Source organism: Chenopodium album, chromosome 12 (assembly GCF_948465745.1).
Source record: "Chenopodium album chromosome 12, dcCheAlbu1.1, whole genome shotgun sequence".
Classification (NCBI taxonomy): Eukaryota; Viridiplantae; Streptophyta; class Magnoliopsida; order Caryophyllales; family Amaranthaceae; genus Chenopodium; species Chenopodium album.
In genome coordinates, this window is record NC_137845.1 from 11,770,314 (window position 1) to 11,792,543 (window position 22,230).

General features: G+C 35.7%; 1 protein-coding gene across 2 annotated transcripts; it reads right to left on the minus strand.

The window, feature by feature from the left end:
• Positions 1-314: 314 nt before the first annotated feature.
• Positions 315-21,789, minus strand: LOC145572002 (sterol 3-beta-glucosyltransferase UGT80A2-like). Of its 2 annotated transcripts, none has more exons than XM_081631022.1 (14): positions 21,479-21,789; positions 18,304-18,485; positions 15,101-15,346; positions 13,751-13,862; positions 10,190-10,360; positions 9,360-9,423; positions 9,139-9,196; positions 8,866-9,043; positions 6,684-6,814; positions 2,216-2,318; positions 1,936-2,012; positions 1,771-1,818; positions 1,535-1,684; positions 315-677 (listed from the first exon to the last, which is right to left on the minus strand). In XM_081631022.1, exons 1-14 carry the CDS (start codon positions 21,597-21,599, stop codon positions 510-512), a joined length of 1,809 nt encoding a protein of 602 aa, XP_081487148.1. In that variant the 5' UTR covers positions 21,600-21,789; the 3' UTR covers positions 315-509. The 2 variants fall into 2 exon arrangements, with proteins under 2 accessions (XP_081487148.1, XP_081487149.1); XM_081631023.1 differs by having other exon boundaries at positions 15,101-15,329; positions 21,479-21,618.
• Positions 21,790-22,230: the final 441 nt, after the last annotated feature.

Consider the following 22,230-nt stretch of genomic DNA (forward strand, 5'->3'; position numbering starts at 1 on the left):
TAAATGAAGTCGTGAACAAGACCGTATCATGACAAAATTTTGCAATTTCTTAATACCAACATTCCTCTTAATGTCCTCTTTCGACGAACAGGAAATGACAATTGACAACCTACGTGAGGGAAAAAAACTTTTGTATTTCCAAATTTTGCAACTAAATCACATTTCCAGCTTCGGCACAAAGAAACAGCAAAAGGACCTGATATTAATGAAACGTACGTTTATATGCCCCAATCTAAAAGGGTGAAAACAAACAGGCTATGAAAAAAAAATAAAAATAAAAATAAAAAAACATTCTCTAATCTTACACAAATAAATAAAATTTGAACAAGGAATAAATAGAAATTTACAGTTTACAGAAAGCGTGAAAAAATTTAATAAGCTTATATAAACAGCCAAACAGGCACTAACAATATCAACAACTTCACAGGACTTGCTCTCCTCTCTTCCCTCTGAGTAATGGTATTGATACATGGACAACTAAGTATACAAACAAAAAAGTCACCCGATACTCAAGCACAACCAAAGCAGCGACTTATCGAGAATGCACTGGATGCCTCAGGAGCTGAATCAGGATCAGCCTTTTTACGAGGAAGCTGCTTGAAAAAGGCCTTCACTGCTCCTGTTACACCATCTTCGTTTTCCATTGCCTTTGCAAGCTCAATTGCCCTCTCTTTCACCTGCATCGTTTATTACATAACTATTATCATACCAAAGCACCAGAAACTTATTTGACCAAATGCCACATGTTGCAGAGCAAGATTGACACTTTTTCTCAGCAGGTCCGTCATAAAAGAACTGTTAGAAGATTCCTACTATGCGCAACCCTAAGGGCCTTAAATTAAATTTTTTAAATGGTATTAATTTTGGAGCTTGTGATCGACCGGTGATACTAATGCTTTATTTGAAGCTTAATAATTTTATCTTTAGCTTGGCATTTTCAATAGTTTTTACACGAAAACAATTGATTGTGAGGATGCATCAAACACTTTTGACTCGGTGCATATAAAGCTCCCTAATTTTAACGGACCTTGAAGCTTTATATCAACCTATTTCTTATCAGGTTTTGAAGGCGTTCATCGTGTTGCATAAATACCAAATGTTCAAGAATGCTTCATACCAAGGAATACAAAACTACAATGAAAATGTACAAATATCAGATTTCACATTTACTATGTGAAAATCTACTTTAAAAGACTAAAGCAGCATCTGAACGTATAATACCAGGGGCAAAAGAGAGCTTCAATGGCTCACCAGGCCAATCATTAGGTATATAAAAAGTCTGGGATAGAGGACAGCAGCAAATTCCAAACAAACAGGAAAATGCTCATGAAACCTCTACAAGATGATGCAGCTCAATCATTTACATAACCTCCTCCTATTATAATACGGAGTATTGATTTAATTAATGAGTGAATAAGCATGGGCAACCTAATTATCAAAATGGCAAAATGTTGAGGAAAGTTCATACCAACAGCTACCATCCTAATGCAACAAGGAAAAGGAAAAAAAAATAGAAAACAATATTTCTGTATACCTGTGGATCCAGCATATACTTTATGGCATCAACCAACTTGTCGAGTGAGAACTCATCAATTAGAATGGGTGGAGGACCTACACCTCTAGCATGCACACGTTCACCCCAAAAAGGTTGGTCACCAAAAAATGGTATGATAGATGTAGGGCACTACATAAAGAAGAGCACATAATTAGGTATTAACGACAATCAAAAGGCATTATATTTATAGATGTACCGAAAGACAACCACATTACCGCAGCTTTGAGGCCTGCAGCTGTAGTCCCTGCACCACCATGATGCACCTAAAAGCAAATAACATAGATAAGAAAATTTATGGTTAATTTCAAGAAACCAAGTTTGTAGACTGGGATCTGATTATCACAAATACAGTAAAAGGTAAAAAGAATTTTGAGCCATACCACAGCTGCACAATGTGGAAACAGCCAATCATGTGGACAATTGTCTAGTAGGTATATAGATTCCTTAGCTTCAGCCACTGATATATAATTGACAAATTATATTAGTACTCGAATAACAGATTATAGAAAGTGGTAATAATGAAGACTACTCCAAATTATTGAAAGTGGTTATTAACAAATTATATTAGTACTCGAACAACAGATTATAGAAAGTGGTAATAATGAAGATTACTCCAGCACAGGACTACAGGAAAAGAGAAATGATGTAGAAACAACTCACAGTCACCCAGACCACCCCAGCCTTTGTTGATGATGCCCCTTTGTCCAGTAATTTCTAGTGCTTCAACAATTATTTCAGTCATTTTATGTGGCTCTTGTACAGGCTGGCACAATATAAAAACAGTCAGCATCAAGTACCAATGCTTTGCGTGAAACAACGTATCAAAAGTGCCTCAAGCAGAAGAGGTTGATGGTAGCTGGTCAATCGCAAAATTAAAATAAAAAACTCAAATATAGAAATAAATTAACCTTGAACACCTATTTGCTCTCATATTTCTCAGTGCTCATGGAATAGACTAATAGAGTAACAGATATTATCTTGAACACTGACATCCTCTCATACAACCCAAAGCCAATTGCCAATAGAAAACCATAAAAACAAACATCCTTTGTGACTTTATCGAAGTATTCAATCCCGCATTCCCCAATTCCAGTATAGATAAAATGGAAGGAAACAACAGAAGGCAAGAACACCCAAAAAAATCTTAATTAGGTTTAAGAAAAAGACCAAACCCACTGAAAAAAAGGCCTAAGTGATGGTTTATTCTAAAACAACTTGGTATAGATGCAGAAGATCGCTGAAGTAATGCGCTATCTCCTGGCTTATATTTTTCAAAATTCAGAGTATGAAACTATCAATTGAAAGTTTTGAAACTAAATCCCATGCACTTAACAAGTCTCCCCTCGCGTGAACCAATATACTGTCTCCAATGCACTACCAAGAAGCATAAAATTTAACAAGCCTTCAAAGGAGATCATCAGAAGCCCAAATTGGTTGACATATGGTGTCTTAAAGGGTGCAAAAACCAAACCAATCTATCAGGTCTAGTATCTGTTGTTAGCAATAGAAATAAGAAGACACAATGACAAACCATTAAAAAGGCCCTTAGTGAGGTTCCCATTTATAACCAGCTGACGATTAGTGAAAATTTTTCGCTAGAAAAAGTGTTAAAATTTCATAGCTTGTATTTCCAAAGTGGGACAATCAATTGAGACTCAGTAAACAGTTACCTTAGATAACAAAACACAAGATCAATTAATAACCTGAATTCAGTGAAGCCCCTTTCATATCATTATTTTCAGGCATACTAAGATTAATAAATCTATCAGGCATACTAAGATGAACAAATCTCTGGTAATATCTAGGCTCATCACCTCCCATCTGCCTAATTCAGATTTCCAACCCGTTAAGTGTCCTATCTCATGTCCGGCACATCATTGCTTTAAGATGATCATTCAAACTAAAAGGAGCTAAGATAGCTAAGCTGGTGGGGGTAACATAAGCCATATAATTCAGATACATGATGACACAAGTTTGAATTAATCTGTCATCTCCCCACTCTCAACACAAGCAACAGCTTTCTGCGGTCATGTTCAGGCTCATTCTCTAAACCATAATCTCACAACCGCCATTTAAGTGTCTCGTTGACTGCCAGCCACATCATTGCTTTTAGGTTGACCATTTTAGCTTAGTGGAGCTAGATAGCTAAGTAATGAGACGATAAAAGCAAGATAATTGAGATACAAGACTACACAAAAGGTATAATAAAGGATCCCACACACACACACACACACACACACAACGAGAAAAGAATTCAAAAGGAAACAAATAAATAAATAAAATTTATATAGAACCAATAAGGTAAGTAGAGAACATTTTCTATCCAAAACATTAGAGCTCTCTTCCTATTAATGCATTTACCCCAAGCTGTTTAGATCCCACCGCCTTTAACCTATAAGTCAATAATGCTACTCATCCAATTGCCAATTGATTTTAGCAGGTTTATTTTCATATCTTCTTTGATATTTAACATGTAATCATTAGGTTTGGCCGACTATTATTCTAGGCTTTCAATCCAGTGGCGAATGTCTAAATGATCTCTATTAGCTGTCTAGCCTCAATGAGGATGGTGCACTTTCCCTTTTAACTTTACAAGGACATTCACATGTGGTAGGTGGAGTTAAGACCCACATATTTGCCATGTTTAGTGAAAAGCTGAAAGCAAACCGTGTTAGCTGATTTTGACTAGTTGATTGTACATACTGATTATATTAACTGATTGTATAAAATCATTTTAGCTCATGTCGTGTGATGTGACAAAGTGTTTGGTAAATAGCTGATTGCTTAAAATTGTACATCACTCGCTGTCATAGGCCTAGGCCTACTAGCTGATTGTATAAAAATGTTTGGTAAATATCTGATTGCTTAAAATTGTTTAAATATGCAAAATGACCAACAAGGACATTGAATAAGTGGTTGAGGTATGGTGTTAGATGAAATAGGGGTTTAATTGTAATTTCACCTAATATACATGAATCAGCTGATGAAAAAGCTCCTCTAAGGAGCTTATTGAAACATGAACTTATTTGATGAAATATGCTCTTTGAATCAGCTCACCGCCAAACACCCCAATCAGCTTATTAAAGTGGCCAATGAACTAATATTGGTCAAATAAGCTAATTTTGCCCCAATACATACCTCCATTATATGAATGTGCACGTGACTCATCCTACATTTGGTTTTGGTAAAGAGGCGAGAGAATAACCACATTTTGTATCAAGGGGTTACTCCTCCATGTGCCAATTGGTTTTGGCTAATACCTCTCTTAGACTAGCCATTTATTTACCTATATGTAATAGATTGAGCTAAACCCTAAGTGGTCCATACCTACCACAGAAGAAGACAAGGATACAGACTCACTCAAGGGTGTGGCACTAACAACAATACACTACCAAGAAATGAGAAGGAAGGACGGCAAGACAAACTCAACAGCCAATTAGGGCATCTTTTTTCTTATGATGTGTATATAAGAAAGGGGAGGAAAAGAGAGAAGGCAAGCATTGTAGTGAGTAAAATCCTTGGAGAGTTGTGAGCTAAACTCACTGTGGAGAGTGATAGGCTAAACCTATCGTTGTAAAACCCTTGTTTCTTGTGAATGAAAGGTGCCATCTTTCTCCTCTAAGTTTACTGTTCCATTGATTTGCTGTGTGTGAGACTGTTATTTGCTTGAATCCATTACACTATACTGCTTTGCTGTTAGCCCACACGGCCACACCCATCATAAAAAGCAACTCAAACGTAATTCTCTCGTTTACTACCATCTTTTAGTTTTCCTACACTTAAAACATCCCACTTCCCACCAAAAAGTGAAAAACGGGAAAAGGTGATAAAATTAAATGCAACTCCCAAGTCCTCAGCAACTTCAATTTGCTATATTGATCATACTCCAAAACACATTTTTTTTTTAATTTTTTCAGCTTCTTCAGGCAACTTTTGACATACTTGGTACCTCTTTATTTGTGTTGAACCACATTCATCATGCCACTTGGTCCATTGTATCAATTAGAAGTTAATTTGATGGCTTCACTAAAAAGAAGCTAATGAATTCGCGTGACAAATAAACTCTAATTTTTATATTGCAGCATCATTCAATTCTAAAATCTAAACTAGCATTGACTTAAGAGTCTAACATCACAAATTTATCATTCCATAACATTTACTGTGAAACTATATTTTAGATATAAGCAACTGAAAGATTTACACAGCAGTCAGTAAGTATCAAATCATCAGATACTTTACCTGTTTAATTGAAAAATCAGATCTTTGTGTACAGTTTTAATCTAATTTCTTTTGAATACATCGGCTCTTCTCTAGCATACCTGAAGCAGAAAGCGTCCACAAAGGGATAACTGAGTTCAAACTAACACAATTTTAATATTCCATCAAGAACTTGGTCACATAACAAACTGATGATCTACAATGGTTTTTCTTATGAAGGCAATAGTTGTAGTAGGTATAAAACTCTCAAAACACAACCAAAGTTAGTGTTCACTTCTTCACCTCCCTCCTCTCTCTTGAAACCCAAGTCTTAATTGTTCATCATGATAGGGCTTCCATCATTTTTTACCAATGTTAATCCCCAATTTTTGTTGTTTATGTACTTTCTTAGATCTGCTGGCTACCATAATGTGTTTCTAAATAATTTCTCTCCATTAGTGAGGATTCTTTACTCTCATCTCTTGATGGGAGTTAGCCTTGTTCTTATTACAGTTATAAGTCTATAATTATAGTTGATTAGGTTTCTTGATAGGTTTCTTCATAAATAATCTATAACAGGCATTAGTTCTCCCACTATTCTAATCACATAAATCTCTATCGATGGAAGACTATACCTGATATGGATAATTGAATATCATGAAAATTTGTTGAGTTTAGAAATTTTATTCAAAGTTTAAGGACACCCTCCTTTTTTGTACCCACTTAGCTTTATCCTATTTTTAGCATACACATTTCACCATCTTACTCCTTTTCCACTACCGCTCTCCTATGTAAAGTGTCAATTTGTTTCCCTAGTTTTAGTTGGTTCTGAGATTGTTATACCCCTTGCACACACGCACACGCGCACACACACTCACACACAAAGAACAAAAAAAAATTGTAAACAGAATAGTAAGTGAGATGCACTTACAAGGCTGCCAAATCCAACATAAATAGGTTTTGGACCAGCATTAAGCCAATCTACGAGAGCCTGAGGAGGTTCGTAGTTTGATGCAAGATCAAGAAAACAAAATCCAACTACATCAACCTTGGGTCCCCAATCTGCAGGCACAGAACATGAATAAAGACAATGTACAGCATCAAAACAAATGAGAAAGCAAAACAAAAATCTTCAGATACTAGAAGAATCAATTTACCAATCATCACTAATGCATTACAGAACTAAGAAAGAGATTAAAAAGCAAAAAGCCAATGTGAAAAGAATTTGACTGACCACCAATATTCAAATATGGCAACATAGAAAGAAAGTAATACTCCTCAAAATTTATAATAATTCATGCTCTTTCGTCATACTACTTTTAAGTTTTAACAATACTAATTCGTAACAGTCAAATAGAGTTGTCAGGCAATATTGCTTTCCTAGACTTATCATATGGTCTTTAACAGCCAAACCCAAATCACTTTACAAAAGTAGGCTATCAATACTGCATTAGTTAAGGCCATGACATCCAAGATATATAATCCTAGCAACATTGACCCATATTTGGTCATTGAATTTGAATTACCGGAATTGTACCTATAACAAGTTAATCCAATATTACCTGCCTTGACTAATGCCTAGCATTTGACAACATAACCGATTATGACCTGAACCAAGATAAGTTGAATCTATCTTGCGCAACCTCAATCCCAAAAGTTTATTTCTTTTGTTTTCAAACATCTAAAATTCTAAATTGTAGTACCCGTGTGCACCTGTTAAGGATCCAATCAGAAACAAAAGTGTTTAGTCACCTGAATATGACCACAACCAACCCCAGTCCGATACCTGTTGAACAAGTCTAAGAAAGCAGCGACAGATGATACTTCCCATAGTTCCTGAATTTATTATGCCACTAAAAATAAGCTCCTATATTCACCAACCATAAAGCCATAAGAAGATGGTGGTACAATGGTACATGATTGTCATAATACTACTAGAAGCTCAACAGTAAGCTCATTTGAACGCTGATTAAGACGTCAAGGAAAAAACAAGGGAATAGGACACCAAAATATCAAGTCTCATATACCAGGTCATAGCAACAGACTTCAATGGATGACATAATCCCTCCATCCCAATTTACCTGTCACACCAAGCTTTGCACAAAGTTTTATGTGACAAATTGGCTTATCTATTACACTTTAATAGAAAAGTTGCTACGGCGGAAAATAATGGAGGAATTTTTATAATACCTCCATTTCTTATTATTTGCAACTTTGGAGGGTTGCACGGACTCCTAGGCAAAAAATTGTTTGTGAGCGTTAAATGGAGAGAGAAAGATAGAGATGCATGTGCAGAGGCGAGAAATGACAACTTAAAAAAGAAAAAAAAATATTGCAAATAATATGAAACGGACTAGTAGTATTAAAAGAGATAGTATTCGGGATCCTAACTTGTATTAGTGGGTTCATGCCATATAAAGAGATGAAATAATTAAATTGGCAAATGAAAAAGGAACTGTGATACTTAAATTGGGGTGGAGCGAGTACACAGCAACAAGAATAAAATCAGAATTTCTAATCCTCATAAATTAGATTGGCTACACAGATTTAGATGTCATCCACTCATCCTTATGAGGCTATCATGTGAGTTCTCCTTCTCAACTTAACTCTAGGTCCAATCCAATGCAATATTGTCCTGGATAGTGGAGAAGGGAAAAAAAATTCCTGTCCTTTTTAGCATCTTCCTTCTAAGTCATCTTTGTCTTCTGTAACTTTTTTATATATACTTAACTCTCCATTTCCCAAAACGGTATCTTTAGGAAATTAAAGACACTGAAGTATCTCTATGAAACTGGATATTACAAAGACAAATGAAGCTATCAAAAACGGTATACAAAGTTAGAGAGACAAAACTCCCTAAATCAATGGTAACAAATGAAGCAATGCAAAAGATAAAATAGAGGTAAGAGTATCCTCTACAAATTCAACACATTAAATTTGCACCCAAGCACTAAAAATTATAATATAACATATATACATTGCAAGGGGAGAAAGTTAAAAAGAGCACCCAATCAACATGAAGTAAAATTTTGATGGACTTTTACAGATTTAATGGATCAAATAGCATAGATAGTATCAAAGTTCTTAGCTACAAAAAGTCAAAGCAGTATCACCTTTAGGTTTAGGAACAAGATGAGGGCTCCAAATATATCCATGTGGAATATCAGATTCTGAACCTTGTGAACCACTCAAATATGTTACAGGGCGCAACTTCAGTTTCTTCTTTCTGACGTCATTTATCATGTCTCTAATGCCCAGCCAGATCATAGAGTCAACAATTTGATAAGAAAGCTGCAAAAATAGGACAAGATTAAGTGCTATGCAGTAACTACAAATATATATATATATATATATATGCAAGGATTGACTGCAAAGGTTGCACGCACTCTATATCCGGCAGGTTGCTTGACACGTGACAAAGGATGTGGAAATTCACTAGTCGGCCTAGTATTTTCCCAAAAAGAAAAAGATAATTGATTATAAGCATACATTAAGTAAATTTTGATAAGAGCAATAAAACGAAGACATGCATGAAAAAAAGTTCAAAGAATCACATACAAAGGTAAAACTGTATATATTAAGTTTTAATCACCCAAGAAAGACTTACGTCCAGGGCATGGTGAAAAATATGTGAATTGGTATTTTTAGTGCCTCAGCCACATGCGTATGCCCTGCAAATTACATGATCTCATCAGCTTGAAACTTAGGTCCGAAGCATTCACAATTACATAAACTAGTAAGTCCATACTTACTCATAATGCTGACTGTATATCAGGAAAAGAAATAGATCTTAAGAATAGACAATCATACACAAAATCACAATCCTATTTAAGTTCCCAATGCAAATTTAAAAATAAATAAATAAAAGTATTATTTTAATAAAGTCAAGTAACTCATCTGAGTCTAGCATTGATTTCCAAATAAATCTTCATCTTACTCAAAAAATTGTGTATTGCCTGACGGTTTCAATACAAACAACTGTTTATTAAAGAAATATAACCAAAAATGTATGAGCTCTTCTGACCTTGCAGCTATCTAACATCCAGACTTTAAGATTTCACCAATGACTCACGTTGCTCCTGCTATGATAACTGTAAGCCTAAAAGTATACCCCATGTAAAGAACATTCATATCTGGCTTAACGAGCCCAAGTTCTTTTTATTCTAGTCCGTCAAAGGAAAATAATTCAAGTTAAAGCCTTCTGGTCTATAATTACATTTATATCCCAGTATAGACATCCTCAAAAAGTAACACGCATGTCTCCCCTCAAATCTAGACACTCTGGAATTTCTCAATCTGAAACCTTTTTTTGGTGCTAAATGTAAACTAAACAAAATTTCAGGGTGCTAAAATCAAGACTAGTAAATTCAAACAGGAAAAATATAAAGGAAATCACCAAAATACAGAAAGAGCTAAACAAAGATAAAGTTGTCAGACCATAAGCTGGGGGATTAGCTATGATAGCATCCGCTTTGAAAGGAACATTGGAATCCATGTCAGGATCTTTACAAGCTGGGAGTAACGAGAATATAATTTCTTTCATCTGATTGCGCTGAATAGGTATCTCTGAAGGTCCAGAAGGCAAAAAGCCTTTATTTTTAACCATGTCTACACAAACAAATCAGCTAATTATAAGAACAATAATATTACATAAAAATCCAAACAAGAGTCAATATAGAAAAACAGAGCTAAATAATTGCTTGTACACACATGTATTATACCATTCAAAATCTCCAACACAAAGGGAACTTGATGCAATCTGTTTAGTAGCCAGCTTAATCAACCCCAACCCCAACCCCTTCCAAAAATAAATACGGAGTATTAAATTATTGACACATAATTCAGAGGAATGAGCCAATCTCCCAAGTCCAGGCCTCCGAACTTCAAAGCCCACACCACCACCCCACCCCCACACACAAAAAAAAAAAAAAAGGTGTAGAACCACCACCCCCCCACCCCTAACGCCATACAAACCAATCATGGGCCTCAACCATTAGCTTAAGCTTTTGGTTGAATTGGTCCTTTAACCAACCAAAGCCTTAAGATGATGGTTGAAGCACAGGATTTGTTTATATACAATATCACAACCAACTAAACAAGGGAGAGTGAGATTTGACATGACAAAAGAACAGGTTGCAAATTGATACTCTAACCGAAAAAAACAAATTGGCTCAAAGTTACTTGCGAATAATTTTAAAATGGAAATTAATAATCCCACTTTTATCATTTCTGCTCAAAACAATCCCCACCTTTTCGAAATCCGGAAACAATCCCACCTTTGACCCCCATATTCTCAAAACGAGTCTTTTATCGGATTATCAAGTTGTTAACTTGTTGATGAAGGTTAAATGCCACGTGTCTCCTTTTTTATTGGTACTATTTTAATTTTTTTAATAATTATAAAAAAATAAAAAACAATAATAATAAATTAAAAAAAAAAAAAAAAAACAGCCCCTCTTCCAGATCCATATTTACAGCACCCCCACCCCACCCTATGCCGCCGTGCCGAAGCACCTACTGCTGGAACACTCCCCTTCCCCGCCAAAAACACCCTCACCCTAATCCCACCTTTCCTCTTCCCCGATCCCCCCCTTCCCCCTTGTCGAATTTAGTATTCTCAGAAATTGTTTTGTAGATATTTTGTCGATTCTCGTAAACGACGGCGGCTGTCAGGGCACTTCCGAGTAATTGCTCCTTAAAATGCAACAAAATCAAAAGTGTTTTTATTGAATTTGTTAGCTTTAGATTAAAATTAAAAGTAATTTGATTTTTTTTTTAAAGGACGTAATTTGAACCTGGTTTTTAGATGAAGATGTGAGTGTGCTGAGTGAAAATTGGAACTTGAGCAAGAACGCCAATCATTGTGTTGTGGATTTCTATTGATTGTTGTTCAACAACAGTTTTTGCCGGTTTCGTAGATTGGGTTGGGTGGGGCGTCGGACCACGTGGGTTAGGTAGGGGGCTGTTGGACCACTTGGGGTGGGGGGGGGGGGGGGGGGGCTGGCGTTTCGCATTAGAGTATAAGGTTCTGGGTTGGGTCAGGTGGTAGTGACAATGTGTCATGATTTGGTGGTGTTGGTGAGGTGGTGGCTATGGAGGAGGTGGTGGCTATGGAGGAGGAGGTGGTTATGGAGTTTTTCAGTTGTCAAGGTAGGAGATGAAGGAGGAGAAAGATTGAAGAAAAAGAAAAAAAATAAAAAATTTACCTGTACAACAAGTTGAAGGTAAAAAGGATCATTTTAAGCAGATGGGGATCAAAGGTGAGATTGTTTCCAGATTTTAAAAAGGTGGGATTGTTTGAGCAAAAATGACAAAGGTGGGATTATTTTGAGTAAAAATGACAAAGGTGGGATTATTAGTTTCCATTTTTCCTAATTTTTATATATAATAATAAATTAACTGAGTTTGAATATTGTTAAGCCCATTTTAGTAAATGAGCTAAGTAATATGTTCGTTCCTATTATGTGCATAAACAACTCGAGCAACAAGATTGTTTGAAAGTTGTTTAGAATTTCAACAACAATTATTTGGAGCTTGTTAAATAAATTGCAAGTCATTTCTTCAATTATGTTTGAGGATAGCTTGTCCATTCAGCAAGCACTCCTTGTTAGTGCTGTTAACAATCTTAACATTTTTTTCTTATCAAAAAGTTATTTACATATATAATTGCAAGTCAATTTTTTATTTTCACCAGCAAATTAGTCATTTCATTTTAATATGTATACAAGATGTTAAGCAGCAATAGACATTACAAGGAGATTGTTGAAGCACACATGCAAATTCAAACTGACAATGATTAGCAAAGATACGCAAAACTTAGCCAAGGATACGCAAAATTCCTAAAAGAACCAAACAAGAACCTTTTTTAGCTTTACTGAAAGCCTTAACTTAACAAAATTAGTTTGAAGTTTGAACACAAACACGGTTAATCTCGTCTAGGCTCTTTCAAACTTATAATTCACAACCTTGCAAGTGAAGTAGATGAAGCAAGAAATGAAGATTGAAGCAAGTGATACCATCAGCACACCAAACAAAATGTTTCTATAAGGCAATTTCAAATGGGATCATAATAGAAACATCTAACCTACAAACACTTTCTATTCCTAAAAAGATAGGTTAGGTACACACATCATTCCCATAAGTCGTTCATACTTGAGGGGAAACCTTGCTCCTGGAGTAAAAACGGGGTAACATATACTAGGATTAGAGTAACCCATTAAGTCTGATTGGAATTGCATCAGAGGGTAAAACTCCAAATAGGCCATCACACAGGACCATAAGGGGAAACAATCAAACAATTACCTTAAATAACATCACATAAGGCCACAGGGGAAAAATAGCAACCCTAAATACCCATTAAGCAATTTCCTCACTTTCTCCTCATTATCATGATACCATCACCATCATTCTCACACTACCACCACCAAGAGAGGTACCACTACAGCACTACCCCACGTCCCCACATCACCACCACTGGTGCTTCTATGAAGCCCAACATGTCATGACCAATGTCACACACTCACACCACATCCTTCACACGATAAAACAAGCCCTTCACCAGCTGCTGCCGGAAAAGATCTCGGACTAACTTGCAGTAGATAAACTCTTGATGGAGTTTGTGACAGAACTTTGCCCCCTTCAGCAGACGATGCAACGTTCACAACTCCCTTTTCTCCACTGCAAGCAAGGCTCCAGTGGCTATTCACTCATATTGAGGATAGGGGAGATTCGGAGAAGAGTGAGTGGGAAGAGTGAAAGAGAATGTCAAGAGGGATAAAAATGACAATGATATTGATATCAAACTAGTGGAAATGGAAAATTTCTTCCCTAGAATAAAATTTTTTGAAATTATTTCCACTTTGAGCAACCCTACTGAAGGATCCACATATAACATATATGCACTACAGTAGAAATCATGCAATTAGAAATGTCACAAGAGGGGGAAGGGGGGAAATATAGTATAGAGCAAAGGAAGAAGAGCCGTAATTAGGTACATACACCCGGCAAGAACCTTTGGGTCACCACCTAAAGGAAAGAACTCCAGTCCAGATGTCAAAACGAAGTCCTTAAAATTAGCATGAGTGGCCAGTCTAACCCGATGGCCATAATCCTGCAAAGAGAAGCTTAACTAAGTCATATAGAACAGAGATTGTTCTTTATCATCTAATAGCCAGAAAATACAACCAACATACACTCTTTTGTGATAAGAGAAATTTATCAGACATATAGAAAAGAAAACAAACAGCTATAGAACAGCAAGTCAGCTACATAATTCTAAAAAAAGAGGGTAACACATAAGACATGTATAGTGACATCAGGATGACTTTATATAGAACATGATATAGCCATCACCTGATGATCCTCACACAGATGGGTGACTTATGGGAAATGAAATAACTCTAATAAATATGGAATGAGTTAGACCATCTTCTGTAAAAACAATATAATTAAATTCTAATAAAACTAACTACGAATAGCACCCTTGTTAGGAAACTAGCTATTAAGAGTATCGACTAATAGCTAACAGGGGATTTACATCATCCGTTCATTAATAAACACAACAATTGGACTTCTGCACTATTCAAATACTAGTTTTACCCACATTATTATACTTCCTCTGTTAAATATTAATTGCAACAAAAGGTGGATTATTTGTGAGATATAAAATATTCCTTTGTTGCAAATTAACAGAGGAAGTACTAAATTAAATAAAATGTCACTCCTTTGATCCCACATCAAAATAATTTGTACACTTTCCCTTTCATTTGTCCTAAATTAATTTTTACACTTCTATTTCAGAGGCCTTGTTATTAGCTTAATACATCTCTTTCCAATACCAAAAAGTTATGGGTTTACACCCTCTCACATATAATTAAAATAAATAAATAAAAAACCCACTATCTTCAATCACACCTATTTTTACAATTAAGTAATACTTCCTTCTCTCCATTTTACTTTAACATCAAGAGTTCCACGCTTGCCAATGCACAATATAAATTGTTATCTTTAGTTGCGTTATGAGAAAAATTATATAAATTAGATATTAATAAAGTAAAATTTGAGACGAATCCAACAAGATCCCACATGACTATATCACAATATGACATAAGAAAAGAGAGTATGAATAGTGAAAAATCCTATTAGTAAAATGGAGTGGGGGAAGTATATACTATCTCTTTTCACAATTTAATTTTTAATAAAATAACAATTGAAAACCAAATAATTAACAAAGAAATATTTTGACACCTCATCCATATAGCTACATAGAGAACTCATAGTACGAGCACACCAACAACAAACATAGAACAAACAACAAACATAGAACAGAGGAATGGATGTAATTCTGACCTGCAACTTCTTACCAATCGCAATGAAAGGCTGCACATCTCCTCGGGTACCAACTATTAGCATAACAATTTGAAGAGGTGGAATGTACTGAAGGTCTGTCGCATCAGGAGATTCTTCTTCATCAGCACATTCAGTATACAGATCAGTTGGTCCACCACCAAAAGTGTGAGAATCAACATCTCCTGTAACTTCAAACTCCACAGTCCCATCATCTTTTACCGTAGCAATCCTGTTCAACAATTGAAGCTGCAAAACTTTCAAGGTTACAATACAAGCCCCAGAATCAAAACCAATCGACAAGAAGTATATAAATTAACTTCAAACTCCTGAGAAAAGAATGCCCTACAGACGAACAACTATGAAAGCTCAATTAAAATAACAGTAGAACCAGGGATCAAATACAAGAAAAACAAAACTTAAAAATTAATGTTATTTTAGGTTAATGAATGTACGTTTAGGCTTTTGTAGTAGTTGCATTGATATTCTAAAATCTACAGCAACCAATGTCATTCCATTAGCATTTTAAAGTGCCCAATGATCTTGCGCAAGTGATCTGGCACTCTAAAGCAACACGAGTGGAGAATTATAAATTATTGGCTAAGATACCCCTACCCACCATCCCATAAATAGGAGCTAAATTGACAAGTGATGTGATATGGAGGAATCTGAAAAAAATCGGATACTCATTTGAGCGGAAAATCTAGCACATACCAAAATAGAGGCAGAAAATTTATGAACTTCCACACTAACCATTCTGTGATCCTTTCCATTGCTTTCAATAATTCCAAAATCTAGAAGGGCTCGTTAAGGGAAACTCCTCAAAACCTCATTACATTACTTTTTTTTATAGCTAACTATTAAGTGTACAATCCAGCATAATTAGAAACTGCATATGCATGCCCCTTCCACCTTAAGTAGCAAACATAGCCTTCGTGTACAATGACTCAATGTCAAAGTTTCTTGAAATCGTGAAAATAAATTTCAAGATGTTCAAGATATTCATCTAAAATTCAAAACTCTAATAAGTTTTACTTGATATAATCAGAATATCTGTAAGGGGTTCCATGAGTCAGATCGCCAACCCCAATTAATAGATCACATCACATTTCACAAAACTCATCTGAAAGCTAAAAGTTCTCATGACTCTTTTGCACGAGCAACTACATCTCTAGTACAATCTATACTAACATATTAAAAGGCGTTCCTAAAAACGTCTATACGCCACGTAGACCCCTTTATTTCACTACATCACTTACTCAACTCTTTATTATGCCACATCATCCACTCAACTCCTCAATATGCCACGTCATCCACACAACCAACAATACTCCATGTTGTCTCAAGTAAATTGAAAAAAATATATGGATGAAAAGGTTCGATCACTTGACCTCTTACAAGAAAGATTATTGTTTAACCAACTAGGCTAATTGTCAATTATGCTTTAACCTTGCATAATAAATAATATTATACTACAAAGTATTGAAGACAGACACAAACTACATACAAACTATTCAATGCTCTTTAAAATTAGCAGTTGCATAGCGCCCGGGCTACTCACTAGTTACATATTAGAAAGAGGAACAGCGGGCAAGAGAAGGAGAAGTTTATCTTTTCTAGTTGGATTATATTGGTCTTGAAGAGTCCAGATTTGAGACGTTAGCTGCATTTGTTAATTCTCCTTTCTCCCACTGCTTCATTACTATTTACACAGTGTTTTTCTTAATCAACTAGGCTTGCTAGTTTCCCAAGATCTCAATAATATAAGTCCAAATTTATACATTTTTTAAATGCTTTAAGAACATAATGACGAGCTCATACTCATTATTGAGTACCTGCTTGTCCAATATGTGTCTGCAAGGCAAGTTGAGGAATCTAAACAAACAAGTTGCTAGCAAAGCTGGTTACAATTGGCTAAAGGTGGCTACTCAGAAGGTTCTTGGGATTTCACTGTTTTGGAATAGCTACAATAACCTAATAACTGAAGACTCACTCCTTTTTACAAATAGTAAACAGTTCACTGTGTGAAAAGTACTAAAGAAGACCTTATTAGACAATTCAACATTTGTTATTTTAATATTATTATACTCACTCTGTATTTGTAGCTGTAAAGACCGTGTTATTGTTAACTTTACTAGCGTTAGCATGCATTAATTTTTGAAGTGGGCTGCTAGAAGCCTAGAATAATAAAGGCTTCCAAAATTCAAGAGATAAGTAATATATGCTGCCAGTGAGACCTCTGTCTACCTAAACTAGATGAGCCAAGAACAGACAATGAAGCATTGTGGTCAGTTCGTTGTTTTGCTGAGGAATTTGAAAGACCAATTCAAGCAAATGACGTCTACGAATGGGTCAGCTAAGGAATTAAAGTGGCTTAGTACTTAGTACTTTTAAGCTGCAGATTTTTCTTTTCCTTTGGCTTGTATATGTTTAGAATTAGTTTTTGACTCTCAGGTATGGCAGTGGATTACTAGAGGTCAGGGTGGTGTTTTCCTGCGGGAGACTTCGGGCTCATCATCAGTTAAGTCTCAAGTGTCTTCTTTCTTAAGAGGACTGCCCAACTTTGTGTAGGATTTTTTTACATTAAAAAGGGGTTGTTCACTTGCAAAAGATAATCCTGGTTTTCTAATGCTTAATTTATTATAGCCATATTACAAAGAGCATTGATCCAATTTCAGCTAATCTCACATCCATGACTGCATGACAGATGACTTGATAGATCATTTGGCATTGTGAGATAAAAAAAACATATTAGGAAAACTCGCAACATCACTTCAAAGATTAGCATCTGAATCACCAACCTCAAAAATAGACGTTCTACACAGAAAAGATAAGCATGAAAATAGCAGTATTCACAGATTCACAACAACAGACTAAACAAATTATTACACAAAACTATAAACACAGTACACATGGCAAGTCCAGACCATCCTTCAGGGATGCACTTTGTCCTTGTTTGTATTGAAAAGAAGAAAGCTTCATTAAACCAATGAGCTTTAAAATTGAAATTATAAGGAACCAATCCACTTTAAAAAACCTATCTCATTTATATTTACATCCCATTACCGAATCTACTAGATCCACCACTACATACAAGCCTGAACCAACTAGTCACCTGACTTCCCAGTGAAATGGTTATGAACAATTAGCATAAAGATACAAACAGATAGCAAATTGCAAGAAGGATCACAGATTGAATATTATACCTTTTGCTGGACAGGAATGTTGTTATCAAAAATTTGTGCCGCTTCTGAAGCGAGTATATTTCTAGGTTGTTGCCTCTCAGTTTTTGATCTTTCCAACTTAGGAGGGAGCACATCAGGCTCTAGTTTACCACATTGTGTCTTTTCTGCCGGTAAAGTGTTCACTCTAGAAAAACTCCTGCCAGCTAACCAAACCAGCAAAAATACAATCATCAGAATAAGCTCACACAAGAAAGATAGTGTAGTGTCAATCAGAAATGGTAGTAATAACAAATCTTTCAAATATGAAAACAATGCAACAGATAACTACACCAAGATGTTTGATAGATATAAATCATATCTATTATCTTCTTTGTTTCTTGTCCTTGTGACAGGTCTGAGTGTTTTGACACCAAATCCGTGTGGTGTGCACTAAATTATTTGGGGACAAGAGCGCAAGCCGCACAAGCGGAGTTTGATGGCACTCTTGCTTATTGGCGACAAGAGTGGAGTTGAAGGTCGTTCAGGGTCTCTAGGGAACTTATTTGTTTTGGGGAGCTTTACCAATAGAAGCCTAGACAAAAACACAAGTATTCACTGGTATCAAACCCTTGTAAAGTACTTCCATCCAAATCATTCTCGATAAGAATTTTTTCCACAACCCTAAAGGCCTTAACCTAGACTTAAGCACCTTATTTTCTCAATTGTACCATAAACCCTTGATTTATCCTCTATAGGTACTATCCTTTTAAAATAATTGAGAATCTTGGAAAGTCTAATGCTGTAATAAAAATACTATTACTTCCCCCTAATACCCGTATATATTAATGTGCTGCTCAATCATACCTTTTTCAAAAAGGTAAAAAACCTTGATTTAAATATAAAAAAAAAAATAGGTGAAACCCTTATAATGGAGAGATACTAATAGGTTATATACACATATTTTGGTTTTAAATTTTCTTTTGCTCCTCCAATTGTCCTAATGACAGGTTTTACAAATAATTCTTCATGACAATAAATATCCCATCCCAAATTACTAAAGACACAAGATACTCTTTTCCTAATAGTTTCCAATCTCTATATTTAAACACACATAGCACCACATAAAGTTTTACACTTTTGACATTAGTTATAAATTCAGCGCAAAGAAAAATGTAAAGATTGGACGATGGTTTTGTTTAGTGGCTATAAAGTGGAGTGCTTTTAGAAGTTGTTATTGAAGTGAGCACTTTAAAGATCACATTGACAGAGTAGAATATTTAATATGGTGCATTAGTGTTTTAGAATTTTATGGTGTGTAGCATTTTTTAAACATCCACATGGCGGCCTTGTAGTCTTGACACAGTTTATAAGATGACTTGTCCTTGTACTTTTTTTATACGAGCAAAGGGCTAATTAGTGTCAAGTGTCAACTCCTTCAACAATTACAATCTTTCCTTAATGACCATCAAGAAGGTATTTGATGGCTCACTGGTATAAGATTTCTTTTTTAACGGTGTGCCCCTTTGATGGTAAGAATTCCAATTCTTTATACGATTAATTAGTGTCAACTCCTTCAGAAATTACAATCATTCCTTAACGACCATCAAGATGATATTAGATGGCTCATTGAGTCATTGGTAAAAGATTTCTTTTTTCACGGCGTGCCACTTTGATAGTAAATTCCAAAATCTTTCATCGTTAATCTTCAGTCACCTCTTAAGATTGTAACAAGCGTAAGTGGTTATATGCAAAAGAAGAATGAGAGTGCAAGCTATGTTTAATTTGCAAAACTAAATCAATGCAATTTAATTACAAAGTTAGTAACAAACATTCAGTAAGTAACAGATATTATCATAAAGGTGTTGGTGCCATGTGGATTTGAATTAATAAAAAATGCCCAGCGCATAAAAAATATAAAGTTGGAAACACCCCGTAGAATAATACAGAATAATGTAATAACACCCCGTCAAAAAATTAAAAAGAGTTTAAAATGTCTTCAAAATTATCTTGATCTAGAGCTTACCCTATAAATCAAAAACTCTACAAGACTAAGTAGGTTCATTCACCTTCTTAATGTGTAGCACTTACAACCCATTTGGTAGGTAGCCAAGCGTGATGTAATGGGAATGAATTTGTAGGTAAAATGTTAAGGAAAATCACAATTCATTCCCATGGTAATGCAGTAGCTCACCCCAAATGGACCAATTTCTTTAGAAATTTTCATTCCCGCCTAATTGGCTAATACCTCCTCCCAAGTGGTAATGAACAAAAAAATGAACAAAACACATGTTTGAGGATGAAATTGCATTACTATGGGGATTTGTTAAACTCCTTCCTAAGTTACCTTTAAAATTCATTTCCATTACCAAAATACCACCATTTATTACCAGCAACCAAATGGACCTTTTTTTTTATTGGGGTTGCAAAATTGACCAAGGTTAGTGGAGGTGGATTATCTTAAAGTTAAGATTGTAAGAGAGGTAGTCATGGATACTTCATGTATAAAGCTAGGGTAAAAAACTTTGATTCTCTTAGGAGAGGTGGCTTCATAGATTCCGGATTCCTACCTTAATTGAATTCGATAGCTACAATAAGTTTGTAGAAGAAAGATGATTTTTGTTGACCGCCAAAATGCAAATTATCACATGATTTGGGGTGATTAAGCCTACTAGTACACTATACACCCGTTCAGTACAAGTTTATGTGCAATCCTTAAGTTCCATATCATGCACACTAAACACCTTGAAAAAATCGATCACATTGTCACCATGGAAAGATAATGACAAATTTCTCAATTGCAAATAAAGTCAAAAACAAGCTTGTTCTTAGACTTTGAACAAACCAATAATTCATGTAAACTTTGTTTTTTTAACTTTCTCTTCAAACACATTAAATTAACACAAATCATAAATGTTATGAAGTCAAACTGAAGAAAAATCAACAAATTGCAATCTAAAATTATATCATGAGGTATCAAAATTACCTGGCCACGTTTTGTTGCTTAAAAACAAATTGCACATTATTAAACAATATGCCAAAAAATTAACAACTCACAACTATCAAGTAAAAACAAAACAAAAATCATCAAAATCAAAACAAAACAATGAAACCTAATTGCAATTTTTGATTAACTTAATGTTCGCGATACAATTTCTAATCAATTAAACAACAAATTAAGCAGAAAATGAAGTTAAAATTAGAAAGTTGAATTAATTACCAGAGGAATCCCCATTGTTGCTACTATTACTTCCAGAATGTTCGAAACTACTTCCTCCAGCAATATCAAACTTAACTTCATCTTGATTCATCGCCGTCTTCTTCGGCGAATCAGCCTCCATCGCCGCCGATAAACCACCGGCGAAGTTAAAGTTTCCGACCGTTTTCTCTCTCCTACTTCTAGAATGTTCTTCGGAAGATATTTGGAGGTTAAGCTGAAAACTCCATTGTTGAATTGAGGAAAAAGAGAAGAGGAGGAGCACGTTTTGAAGGTGAAGGGATGTAAGTGTGTAATGCGGGGGAGAGATTCTGGAGAGAATCTATGAGGGGTAAAATGGGAAATTTGTAATAAGAGGGGAATGATCGAGTGTGGGAAGTTTTTCGTGGAGTTGGGGGTGAAGGTGATTGGTTGGTTAAGAGGAACGGTGTGCACGTGGCTGATGTGGGGGACTGAGTCACTTGGGTAGTTGGGTTTGTGACAGACTGACAGTGGAGTGGTACTTTAGGATTAATGCTGGGCATGGGCCGTGCCGGGCCTACCGTGGGCCGTGCCTAGGCGGGCCATGAACAGTGTCGTGCCGGGCCGTGCCGGCCCACGGTGGAGGCGGCCGTGCCGGCCTTAAAGCTTCCCCTGTCCACGGCACGGCACGGCCCACCGTGCCGGTCGTGCCGTGTCGGGCCGCCCGTCGTGCCGGCCCACGGCTTACCCTTTTTTCTTTTTCTTTTTTAAAAAAAACTTTAAAAAAACTTGAA